The sequence below is a fragment of the Colobus angolensis genome, unplaced genomic scaffold, assembly GCF_000951035.1.
Source record: "Colobus angolensis palliatus isolate OR3802 unplaced genomic scaffold, Cang.pa_1.0 Scaffold43, whole genome shotgun sequence".
Lineage (NCBI taxonomy): Eukaryota > Metazoa > Chordata > Mammalia > Primates > Cercopithecidae > Colobus > Colobus angolensis.
The window spans coordinates 1,077,292-1,089,626 of NW_012117710.1; the positions used below are offsets into that span (position 1 = coordinate 1,077,292).

At 56.5% G+C, this 12,335-nt stretch overlaps 1 protein-coding gene and 1 long non-coding RNA gene across 2 annotated transcripts in view; one reads left to right on the forward strand and one right to left on the reverse strand.

Annotated features, from left to right (window-relative positions):
• The first annotated feature begins 362 nt into the window (after positions 1–362).
• Positions 363–12,335, forward strand: part of GET4 (golgi to ER traffic protein 4 homolog (S. cerevisiae)) — a 22,085-nt gene continuing 10,112 nt past the window's right edge. The window contains exons 1-4 of the mRNA XM_011956930.1: positions 363–629; positions 8,754–8,832; positions 9,261–9,342; positions 10,065–10,214. Of these exons, the coding sequence (XP_011812320.1) occupies positions 8,758–8,832; positions 9,261–9,342; positions 10,065–10,214 (307 nt within the window). The 5' untranslated portion in view covers positions 363–629; positions 8,754–8,757. The remainder of the gene's footprint in view (positions 630–8,753; positions 8,833–9,260; positions 9,343–10,064; positions 10,215–12,335) is intronic.
• On the reverse strand, positions 7,788–9,239 carry LOC105522411. The gene is made up of 2 exons (XR_001003437.1): positions 8,638–9,239; positions 7,788–8,595 (listed from the first exon to the last, which is right to left on the reverse strand). It is a non-coding gene; the product is annotated as an uncharacterized LOC105522411 (long non-coding RNA).

The following is a 12,335-nucleotide window of genomic DNA, read 5'->3' on the forward strand; positions in this document are numbered from 1 at the left end:
GCTCCCCACCCAGTGTCCCAGACCTCCATGCCCGGCCTCCCACTCGGTGTTCTCTGGCTCCACCGCCCCTCCCCCATCTCCCTCCACCTCTCCCTTGGTCTCCACCTGTTCCCCTCCCCCTGGCCTTCCCAGGCCGTCACCTCCCCCTCCCTCCCTTTCTCTTTCAGGCCTCCCTGCCCGGCCTCCCCGTCCCCTTCCTCTGCCTCCACCTCTCTGGGCCTCCACTTGCCTTCCCAACGTCTCCCCTGGCCTCCACCTGTTCCGCATTCCCCCACCTCCCTGCCTCCCTCCTCCTGGCCTTCAGGTTCTCCAGCCGGGCCGTACACCGAGCTCCACAGGAAGTCGCTGGCGTTCCTCTCACCGAGGGTCCAGGCTGAGGGTGAAACCGCTTCTCTGTTGACGCCGCCTGGCCTGCCTGGCCTGCTGAACCGAGTCAGCCGCCTCTGGACCTAGGCTCGGTGACACCTGCGCGGTCCGGTGCAGCCTGGAGGGCGAGCGCGGGCAGAGCTGGCTGTGCTGGGTTGACTGCACGCCCCTTGGGACTGTGACCGCTTGGAAGTTCCAGGCTGCTTCGTGGCTTGGTTGATCTCTTCAGGACTGCTGTGTTACAATATTTTTGCTGTCATATAGTTACTGCAAAAATGTTTCAGTTGTTCTGTGTGTGGTATCTTGTAAATTATGCATATCTGGTTATCTCTTACGGCTCAGGTCAGGGAACAGTTTGGCCAGTCACTGGAGGAGTTGGGTCTGTTTTAAAGATAATTTCAGAGGATTTAGTCATTTCCGTGGGGCACCTTTTACTTCTAAACTGCCGCAGTACAGTGCATGTTTTGATATTGTATTTAAGGGCAGTCTGGCTTTCATACAGTTTAGGCCTGGTTTTATTTGGTTTGGTATTTAGGGGGTTTTTCCTTTTAATAAAGTTTTTTTTTTTTTTTTTTTTTTTTGAGACAGAGTCTCGCTCTGTCCTCTGTCCCAGGCTGGGGTGCAGTGGTGCGACCTTGGCTCACTGCAACCTCCACCTCCCGAGTTCAAGCGATTCTCCTGCCTCAGCCTCCCGAGTAGCTGGAATTACAGACACGCACCACCACGTCCGGCTAATTTTTGTATTTTTAGTGGGGACGGGTTTTCACCATGTTGGCCAGGCTGATCTCGAACTCCTGACCTCGTGATCCGCCCGCCTCGGCCTCCCAAAGTGCTGGGATTACAGGCGTGAGCCACCGCTTCCGGCCAGTAGACTTTACTTTTTAGAGCAGTTTTTGGTCTGCAGCAAAATGGAGTGCAGTGTGTCCTGAACCCCCCCTTGGAAAGCCTCCCGCCCCACAGACACCCCTCCAGAGTGGAGTCTCTCAGGGACCCATCTCCCACATCGGAGTTCACGCTTGGTGTGCGTGGGGATGAGAAACCGCGTCAGAGCGTCACACAGCACAACTCCATTTCCTGAACATCCTCCGCTGGGCCTAGATTTTAAATCCTTTCTCTCCATAGCAAGTCCAGTTGTCTGGAGAACTCTAGAGGTGCCACTTTGGTTGCAGTTTGTTAGCTTATGTTTGAATTAAACAGCGTCTGTGGTGCCTGGCCTGTGCCTGCGCCCCGCTGGCTGGAATGCAGCCTGGGTAGGCGATTGGTCCGAGCGCAGTTGTGCTGGGTGTGGTGAGCCCAAGCGAAGGTGGGTTTACCAGCCCCCGCCAGGGAGGAGATGTCATATTGCTGCTTACTCGTTTGTGCCAGGAAATGAGAAAACAGGAGTGTTTGTGTCAGTCGTTGTCGATCTTAGCTGACCCGAATGGGCTGGGACGAGACCCTGGCCTCTGTTTGAAGAGTGTTCACGTTGTTTGTACAGCCCGGGCTGAGGACAGTGGACGTGAGTCCCTGACCGTAGGCTTATGAGGAGACATCTTACATGACCTGAAGGGCAGCCTTGTTTCCAGAATTTTCTATGAACCTCGACATACTATAAATGCACACCAGCCAGGCTACATTGCATCTTATTGTTGTATTGTAGATGCTTTTCTTTTTTGAAAACTGAGCTGTTTAATTGGTTTAGAAAGAGATTCGCTTTCCTCCTTAGATGAAACTACTAATTTTATCTCTGGCAGAAACAAGTCTTTGATGCATGACGCTTATAGTGATACGTTTTTAATACTGGTTGAATTTGTCACTGAACGTGTAGCAGCTCCCAAATGGCACGGGTTGTGATAGTGCCTTCAACCTGATTGTTCTTCAGGGATCAAGGCGAAGGTGTCAGTAGTTACTAAACCGTAGAACGCGAGCCTTCCAGTGGGTAGAGGGGCCAGTCATAGAGCTGTGTGATGGGGAACTTTTATGTCGTTCAAGATTCACCCTTATGCCTGCCATGCCTAGGGATTTGTATATAAATATTTGCTGAATTTGCCAGGCAGTGGTGACTCACGCCTGTAATCCCAACACTGGGAGGCCGAGGTGGGTGGATCACCTGAGGTCAGGAGTTCAAGACCAGCCTGGCCAACATGGAGAAGCCCTGTCTCTACTAAAAATACAGAATTAGCTGGGTGTGGTGGTGCTGGCCTGTAATCCCAGCTACTCGGGAGGCTGAGGCAGGAGAATCACTTGAACCCGGGAGGCGGAGGTTGCGGTTAGCCGAGGTCACGCCACTGCACGCCAGCCTGGGTGACGAGAGAAACTCCGTCTCAATAATAAATAAATATTTGTCCAATGATTAACCAGAAAAGTGAATCTCCCCCAAAATAAACACAGTGTTCTTTGTTTTGAGCCGCTTTTACGGTGACAGAGGGTTTGTCAGTTTTGGTTTTCAGTGATGAGTCCCTGGTCGAGGGAATATTTTCACAGTGAAACAGGGGAGGTGATGAGCATTCTGTGCTCTTAAGCCCTCTAGACTGGGAAGCCTTCTGGCCACGTGTGACGTTGTGTTGTCACCTGGCAGGGGCATGGTGCGGCTTAGCTCAGAAAGCCTGGACTTTGGGGTCACACGCCACCTCTTATGGGGCCCGGGACACGTTACTGAACCTCTCAAACCTTGGCTTGGAGCCTTTCAAGACAGGAATGAAGACTGAGTCAGCAGCAGCAGCTGTCACCTCACTGTCACCCGCTGAGACAGCATCCTTGTCTTTCCAGGGTAGAATTCCGTGTGGATTCCCAGCTCTGCTTCAGAGCACTGCATGGGTGGGTCGCTTCCAGAGAAGTCACATTCCCCAAGTTACGCTCTTTGTTTTTTGAGACAGGAGTCTCGCTCTGTTGCTCAGGTTGGAGAACAGTGGCGCGATCTCAGCTCACTGCAGCCTTTGCGTCTCAGGTTCAGGCAATGCTTGTGCCTCAGCCTCATGAGCAGCTGGGACTACAGGCGCCCGCCACCATGCTGGCCAATTTTTGTATTTTTTGTAGAGATGGAGTTTCACCATGTTGTCCAGGCTGGTCTCGACCTCTTGACGTCAGGTGATCTGCCCGCCTCAGCCTCCCAAAGTGCTGGGATTATAGGTGGGAGCCATAGCACCCAGCTGTTTTTTAAAATGCCTTTCTGCCCATAAATATATAAAATTGCACATTTACATTTTTTTTTTTTTTTTTTGAGACGGAGTCTCGCTCTGTCGCCCAGGCTGGAGTGCAGTGGTGTTGTCTTGGCTCACTGCAACCTCTGCCTCCTGGGTTCAAGTGATTCTCCTGTTTCAGCCTCATGAGCAGCTGGGACTACAGGCGCCCGCCACCATGCCCAGCTTTTTTTTTGTACTTTTTAGTAGAGACGGGGTTTCACCGCGTTAGCCAGGATAGTCTTGATCTCCTGACCTCGTGATCCGCCCGTCTCGGCCTCCCAAAGTGCTGGGATTACAGGCGTGAGCCACCGCGCCCGGCCGCACATTTACATTTAAATATTTGTGGAAAACGTGTAGTTTGGTGAGGTCTGACATGAGTGAACTATGATCAGTCAAGACATGGAATATATCACGGCTCTGTGGGGCTTTGCAACCAGGCCTCCTCGCCCCCACTTCCACCCCTCCCCGTCCCTGGCACCCATGCATCTGCGGGCTGCACTGAGGTGAGGTGGCGTTTCCTGGACTTTTATGTACGTGGAATCACAAGGTGCGCTTTCTGTCTAACCGCTTGAATTCACGCACCACGGTGACTGGGAGACTCCTCCGGGAGAGTCCGCAGTTCCTTTCATTGCTGAATGGTGTTCCCTGTGTGTCTCCAGCAGAATCGTTTATCCCTTCAGCTGTCGGGTGAATCTGCCAAAAGATAGTGTTCGTTGACGTATTTTTAAATATTCTAATGTTTATTTTAGCCTCGGGTATGTGTGCAGGCTTTGTTGATTTATTTTTAAATATTCTAATGTTTATTTTAGCCTCAGGTCTGTGTGCAGGCTTGTTACATAGGTAAACTCGTGACTCGGGTTTGTGGTACAGATTATTTCAGCACCGGGTACCAAGCATGGGTACCTGACAGTTTTGTTAAAATGATTTTTGAGTCTCTCCCTCTTCCCTCAGGCAGGCCCCGGTGTGTGTTGGCCCCTTTCTGTCCCTGTGTTCTCATCGTTCAGCTTCCACTTGGAAGTGAGATCATGTAGCATCCGGGATTCTGTTCCTGCGTTAGTTTGTGAAGGATAATGGCCTCCGGCTCCTTCCAAGTTCCTGCAAAGGGCATGATGTCATTCCTTTTTATGGCTGCATAGTACTCCGCGGTGTATATGGATCACATTCTCTTTATCCATCTGCTGCTCACGAGCCCCCAGCTTGATTCCACGTCTTGCTGTTGTGAGCGGTGCTGCAGTGAGCATGTGAGTGCATACGTCTTTATGGCAGAACCATTTAGAGTTCTCTGGGTATATATCCAGTAGTGGGATTGCTGAGTCGAATGGTAGTTCTGTTTCTAGTTCTTTGAAGAATTGCCATACTGCTTTCCAGGATGGTTCAGCTAATTTACACTCCTACCAGCAGGGTACAAGGGTTCCCAAGAGATGTCTTTTTTTCTTTTTTGGAGACAGAGTCTCGCACTGTCGGCCAGGCTGGAGTGCAGTGGCGCGATCTCAGTTCACTGCAAGCTCCACCTCCCAGGTTCACGCCATTCTCCTGCCTCAGCCTCCCGAGTAGCTGGGACTACAGGTGCCCGCCACCACGCCCAGCTAATTTTTTGTATTTTTAGTAGAGACAGGGTTTCATTGTGTTAGCTTGATGGTCTTGATCTCCTGACCTTGTGATCCGCCTGCCTCGGCCTCCCAAAGTGCTGGGAGTACAGGTATGAGCCACTGCGCCCATCCAAGAGATGCTGTTTTAACTCACAGCCACAGCAGTTTAAGGTGAAGGAGAGGAAGGAATTGGGAACCCCAGCAGGGTTGGTATCCCTGGGTGTGCGCCCCACAGAAGTCGCGCAGCAGTTCCTGGTTTCGCCTGGTTATGCTAGAGAGAAGCCGACCTTGTCCGGTAGATGGCGCTAGTTATGGTCATCACTTGATTTCTTCATACTTTTCCCTGCTGGAATGAGGAGTCGGCATCCAGGCCAATTGGATTATTAGTGCTCTTTGGAGCCACTATCCAGGCCTTGAGGGGCCTCAGCCTTGGCTGCAGTATTTGTAGATTCACTTTTAGAAACTTGATGTGGCTGAGACCACAGCCCAGGAGGCAGCAACCGCCCGCACAGTGGTGGGTCCGGCTCCTCCTGCCACATGGTTGCCCCTGCGATGTGTTTGCGTGATTTTTTTTTATTGCGGCCTCTGAGTTGCTTTTGTTTCTTCAGTCATCTAAAGAGATTTTTTTAAAGGAAAATGGTCCAGTGTGTGCGGTGCAGACCGTAGCCCAGGGCCAAGAGAAGCGTCTTTTGAAGGAGCTGTACTTGCTGGCTCAGGTCCCTTCTCAGAGTGACTCCCGGCAGAGCAGAGCGGGCCTCACCCCTCCCTGCAGGAGGCCCTAGCCAGCCCCACATCGGGGCGTGGGTGGCTTTAGCTCACGGCCGTCGGCGGAGGGGTCCTTGTGAGGTCTGTCGGGCTCCCTGTCCTTGGCACCTGCGTGTGTCTTGAGTATTTCCTCTTCATCGTCCATGCGTCCCTGACGGCTGAACGCGCGAGCCAGCTTCCCTCTGCTGAGAGCAAAGGGTGGGATTCACCCCAGGAGCTTGGTCTTTCTTCATTTGACACCAACAGTTTCTGCCGCTAGTTCTCATGCTTGCATTTCTGGGTTCTAGTTTTTAATGTGTTTGTAAGAGAAGAGCAAAATCAGCTAGATTGTCCATACACTCTGCTCTGTGGATACAGATGCTTTGACCGGCAGAGAGCACCCCCCCCGCTCCCTGGCTCTCAGCGCCTCTGTCAGCAGGCAGAAGCCGTTTCCCTGTCTGGAAGGCATGTCTGGGTGTCCACACAGCACGGCCAACAGTGCGCAGCGTGCAGAGCCGGGCCGGGAGAAGGCCCAGCCATGCCCGGATGCCCCCTACTCTCCCTGGCGTCGGGCATGAGAGGGTACCCGTCCCGCTTTAGTCACCCGGAAAGCAGAATCCTTCACAGCTTCCGGAATTCTCCAGTGCAAGAGGAAGCCGTCCATGTTCAGAGCTGCTTTAGACGGTTTGCCCGTCACCGGCATTCCTGGACCTGGAAACGGGCACCCCCAGCCAGGCCGGGGACCACTGTGTGCCCAGAATTTTCCTCCCGTTCTTTTTCCCCTCGCCTGGCTCACAGCTGCCCCGGCCGCAAGGCGCAGTCCAAGCCGGGCCGGGGGCCGAGACCATCGCCAGTGCCCCCCAGAGCAGGCTCCTCGTGCAGGAATATGGGTCACTGCCTTCCAAGGAGTCCTTTTTCTTCTTCTGGTTTTTAAGCTGCCACCCCTTGCTTTACCTCCAATAGAAGCATCCAGAATGCTGTAGTATCGGCGTAAGCGGAAGCCGGTGTGGTGCTTGCTCAGGGTCAGTGCATGCGGTTCTGCCCATGGCCCTGCCGGTGGCAGCGTGAGGCTGGGTGTGTCTGGAAGCTTGTTTTTCCAGAGTGCCCTGTGCCAGAGGGCTCCCAGCCTCCTCTGAGTCAGTCACGGCCCTGCAGGACTGGAGCTAGGATGGCCGGTCACAGAGTCAGTGGTCCTGTCAAGGCTCCTGCTGTGGTGTTGGGGTGGGTCTCCCTCCAGAACCTTCACTGTGCGGGGAGCGCAGCAAAACCTGAGGCCTGTCAGTGGCCTGCGGGCTGACGGGGGGCGGGGGCACTTTCTCTCTTGGGTACAGGCTTTTCCCTCCTGGTGCCCTGCCTCTGTGCAGCCCGACGGTGTCTCCTGTGGTGGGAAGGCATGTGTGCCAGGCTAACAAGATGCCCCAGTCATGGCGGGGCTGTCTGTGTTTGGGATCCCTGGCTGTGGTACCTTCTGAAGAGGAACCCTTTTTCTGTGGTTAACTGAGCAGCCAGCCCTTCGCGTTCTCAGCTGGCCGTCCCATCCTGGCAACACCAAGCTCACATTCCAGCCCTCCGCGGCATTGCTGTGTCTGTTTATCACCTGCACTGCAATCGCTTTTGTTTGTCTTTGGGGGATGGCGCCTCGCTCTGTCATCCAGGCTGGAGTGCAGTCGTGGCTCACTGCAGCCCCGACCACCTGGGCTCAAGAAGTCCTCCCACCTCAGCCTCCTGAGTAGCTGGGGCCACAGGTGCACACCACCATGCCCAGCTAATTTTTGTGTTTTTTGTAGAGACGGTCTCACTAGGTTGCCCAGGCCAGGCTGAAACTCATGGGCTCAAGTGATCCTCCCACCTCAGCCTCCCAAAGGACTGAGATTTCAGGTGTGAGCCCCCGAGTCCAGTCTGCACTGCCGTTTACTTAATATTTTTCTTTAACTAGATTTATTTTTAAACGAGGCTTTGTCCAAGGACATTTGGCTTGCAGACACAGAGCTGATTAACTGGATATGTATTTTTTGATAAGGCGGTTAAGAAAAATGTGTAGCTGATGAAATAACATGTGCTGGGCCCCACCACTGGGCCTGGGAGGTGCAGCGCGTCCCAGCAGAGGCCGCCTCCTGCCCACCACGCCTGCTATTCTCACAGGCAGGGCCTGTGCTGCTTAGAGCAGTGTGGCCATCTCGGCTTCTCTCCTCATCGTCTGTCGCACACTGGTCCCCACCACCCTCTCGCCGCCCCTGCCTCTGTCCCTGTGTAGCCCGAGGAGCTCCAGCTTTCCCCACCAACAGTGCTCTGGGAGTGGGAACGTGATGCAACGGTGCACCCCAGACCCTTCCCTGCCCTGGGGGGAGGAGTGCGGCACGCAGAGGGGCAGAGGGCAGGGACACTGGCCCCGTGGGGGAAGAAGGTGCTGCTGTCACAGCCGTTACTGTCCTTGGTGGGACCCCAGCCTGGAGTCCGCTATCCGGCCCCTGCCTGTGACCGCTGAGCTCTCAGGTGGCCACATGCACATCCCCCGCTCCTTCCCTGTCCACCTGCCTCGCCCAGTGGTCTTTCTGGTCCCAGCTGCTGAAACCAGTGAGCTGCGCCAGGGTGAGGCTGCTTTCTGGCTCCTGGCGTATTTGGACACAGATGGGCCCTTAGTAAGTGTCCAGAGGCGCCCCACGCCACCCTCATGGTCAGCGTGACGCCCAGGACAGACCCTCTTCACACAGCACCTGGGCCTCGGGAGCTGCTGCCTGTTCTTGGTGAGAAGCATCTGTGCATATGGGGAGCACCGCTTTTAGGATGCCACCCGTTCCTGGGCGCCTTCTTTTTAGCTTCTGACCTGAAGATGAGCGGGGAGTGTGGTGGTGAGAGCGTGTGGGTGCGGCTCACGATCTCTCCTCTGTGGCAGGTACATGTCCCAGAGCAAGCATGCGGAGGCCCGGGAGCTCATGTACTCGGGAGCCCTGCTGTTCTTCAGCCATGGCCAGGTAAGCCGTCTTGTTCCTCCTGCTCCCCTTCCTGCTCCGGACAGGCAAGTTGAGGTGGGAGTGACACGGGAGGGGCCTGACGGGCGTACCTTGGGCTGCCCTGGGCCTTGGCCACTGGGCCTGTGGGTGCAGAGGGGCCCAGAGTCCCTGACTTGGCTGCTCCACTCTCAGGGCTGAGACGCTGCGCTGCGTTTGTGCACAGTGGGGCTGAGCGTGCATTTTGGTATAAACGGCCCTGTCCATTTTCATTTGATTCTTGGCCAGGAGATCTCTGTTTTTTGGCAGCATTGCCAAGGGACGTGGTGCTCAGAATAGACTCCTCAGCAGTGGCCGCGCTCTGGCTTCTGCTGGAAACCCAGCCTTGTCTTTTCTGTCCTGAACAGGTCAGAGCTTTGTTCTTGATTTTTGTGTGTTTCTCTCTTGTGTAGCAAAACAGCGCAGCAGACTTGTCCATGCTTGTCCTGGAGTCCCTGGAGAAGGCAGAAGTGGAGGTGGCCGACGAGCTGCTGGGTGAGCATCCGGCCCTCCACCCCAGGACCCTGTGACAGCGGCCTTTGCGCCCCTCTCCGGGCCTGTGCGCTGTGTTTGGTGCTCTGGGGTTCACTCTGCTGCAGTGGCCGTTCTTACCAGGTCCCGGTGAGCCAGGCCCCCTGGCTGGCCCTGGCCCGAGCACACTGCAGGCTGAGCAGCACCTGCTGTGACTTGTAGGCAGAGAATGATCGGGGCCCTGGCCTCTCCTCTGCTCTGATGGACAGTGGCCTCCCCGCCAGCTGGCAAGGTGGACGCTGGTTTAGGGTGGGGCACCGTTTTGTCCAGGGATTTGACTTGTCGGCATGTCCCGTCAGATGAGCGTGGGTTTGGCAAAGCCCTTCTGTGGGTGGCCTGGCTACGAGTCCCACTGCTAGTCCCTGCTGCTCTGGGAGATGCCCCCGAGCCAGAGCCAGGTACCCAGAGCGGCCACAGGTGTTCCTGGACTCCAAACTCCCCACAGCACTTTCCCCAGCCCCTGCCTCGGCCAGGGTGTCTGTCCTTCCTCACTGTGCTCTGGGGCCCGTGGTGCTGGCACCGCAGTGGGCAGGTCAGCGAGGTGGCCCACGGCTCACTCAGGGATGCCCACCAGCTTCCTCTCCCCGTGAAGTAGTTGCAGATTGAAATCCACTTCTGTAAGGCGTGTGGTACAGAGAACCGGAGTTGCTGTGCATTCCTCTGATGAGGGTCTGTGCTGTTTGCAGAAAATCTGGCTAAAGTGTTCAGTCTGATGGACCCCAACTCTCCTGAGCGTGTGGCCTTTGTGTCCAGAGCCCTGAAGTGGTCCAGTGGAGGCTCCGGGAAGCTGGGCCACCCCCGGCTACACCAGCTGCTGGCCCTCACCCTGTGGAAAGGTAGGCCTGGGGCCAGGCGCGCGTGGGCCCCTCTCTGCTCTCACGGCGTTGATGTGCACTGTGCATTCCAGTCCATCAGAGTTGCCCACTGGGGCAGGGGTGGGGTTTCACCCTGTGGTCATGCGGGTCGGTCCATGGAGGCCCGTGCGCCATGCTAAGCCCCCGATCAGATCCACTGCCCCTGAGAAGCTGCGAGACGGGGAGCAGGCGACCGCCGCTCCAGGCCTTCTGGTGGGATGTTCTGACCCTCAGGGAGGCAGCCGCACCCTCACAGGGCCTACACGTGCTGCTGCTCCTTTCTGGAACGTTCTTTACAGCGCTGGGATGATGCCATGCCTTGTTTTTCTCCTTTATGCTGACCTCATCTTCTCATGAAGCCTTTGCAGGGATTAATCACCCTGTGATGGGGCTGATGAAGCCTCTGTGCGGGTTAATCACCTGTGGTGGGGTCTGGCTGGCTGTGCTCTGCAGCTCTGAGGCGGGAGTGGTGCTGGGTAAATCTTCACTGAGTGACTTGAATGAGGTGCTAATGGAGGTTTAGAAGCGTCCTCCCCAGGGCATTCCCTGGGAAAAGGGGTGGCAAGTGGCCCCGGTACCGGGAGATGGTTTCCCTCCTGCCGTAGGGAGGCCTGCTCGGGTCTGCATGTGCCTGGGCTTGGCGGGTGGGGAGGCGGTGCCCGGGGCAGCCCCGCACTGGAAGCTCTAGGAACTCGGATCTTGGCTGAAGGCCTTTGCTCCAGAGACCAGGGCTCTGAGCTTGAACAGCTCCTCCTAGACACAGCTGTGCTCCACCCGGCCTGGTGGCAGCTGCATGAGGGCCCGTGTGCTCTGCACACGTCAGCAGCCCCGAAATGCACACCCATCCGACCTTGTCCCCGGTCATGCAGGTTCCGCTTGGCTGTGACGTGAGGCTGAGCGCCCTCAGGCACCTGGCAGGCCTTCCTGACCTTCTCCCCAAGCGACAGGAATGGGAAGGTTGCAGATCCAAGTAGAGTTAGAAGGCTCTTCTCAGAGGAGCCTGGCAGAACCTGGCCCTGGCTGTGTGCCGAGTGGCAGGGCACCCACAGGGAGATGAGCCAGTGCCCACCTCTCACCTCAGTTTCCCCGTGGTCGCCTCTTTCCTCAGAAGGGGCTGGCCCAGGCTGGTGCCTCCTTGGTCCCTGGAGCATACCTACTGCCGCCTTCCCTGGCCTCTGGCTACAGCAGGCCTCCTGTACTCCTGTCCCCGAGCCAGCACGCCTCCACACAGAACACGGCCGCAGATGACCTTCCTCTGCCCTGCATAGCGAGCTGCCGCCTGTGTGGGTCCCACTGCCAGGTTGGGGAGGCAGGAGCTGCCCCCACACCCTGCCTCGAAGCTGTCGCCCATGTTTCGGATGAGTCAGGAACACCTGCGTCAACACTGGGTGGCCGCCCTTGCCACTCCTGCGCACGGGCCCTGTGGGGAGAGCCAGGCAGTGGGTGGTGTGGGATAGGTGATGCCCAGTGCCCAGGAGACCTGCGTGGCAGTTCCTAAGACAGGCACAAGCGATCGTGAGGGACGTACGTGTCTATCTCCCCACCCACCACGGGGTTAGGTCGAGGCAGTCCAGGGAGCGCCTGGGAGGGCTGTGCTTGGTGCGTCTGCAGAGATGCTCTGAAGAGGGGCCCTGGCTGCCTCCCATTGGGGTAGGCGCGGGCCCAGGTCCCCGACAGCATGACAGTGCTGTGAGACTTTGATGGACCTCACCCGGGGAGCCTGCTCCACGCCAAGGTGGCCACGCACGGCCTCTGCGGTCCTAAGCACAGGCCCCATACAGGACCTGAGGCTGGGGCTTCACGACACTTGGGCTGTGTGCTTCCCTGGTGCTTCCCCCCTGGGAATGAAATCACACCCATAGGTAAAGGTTTGGGAGTGTAGGGAGACAACAGGAGACAAAGCAAGGTGACAAGGACTCTGGCAGCCACAGAGGCAGCAGGAGGGCCCTGGAGGCTCCTGTTGGGCAACGCAGTCGGGAAAGGGCCCACTAGGTGGGAGAGGCAGGTTCCTGGTGAGTGCTGAGATCTGCACCGTGGGAAGGGCTGGGCTCCCAAGGCATGCATGGGGCCTGGGAGTGGAGTGAGTGTGAGCGGGTGTTAGGA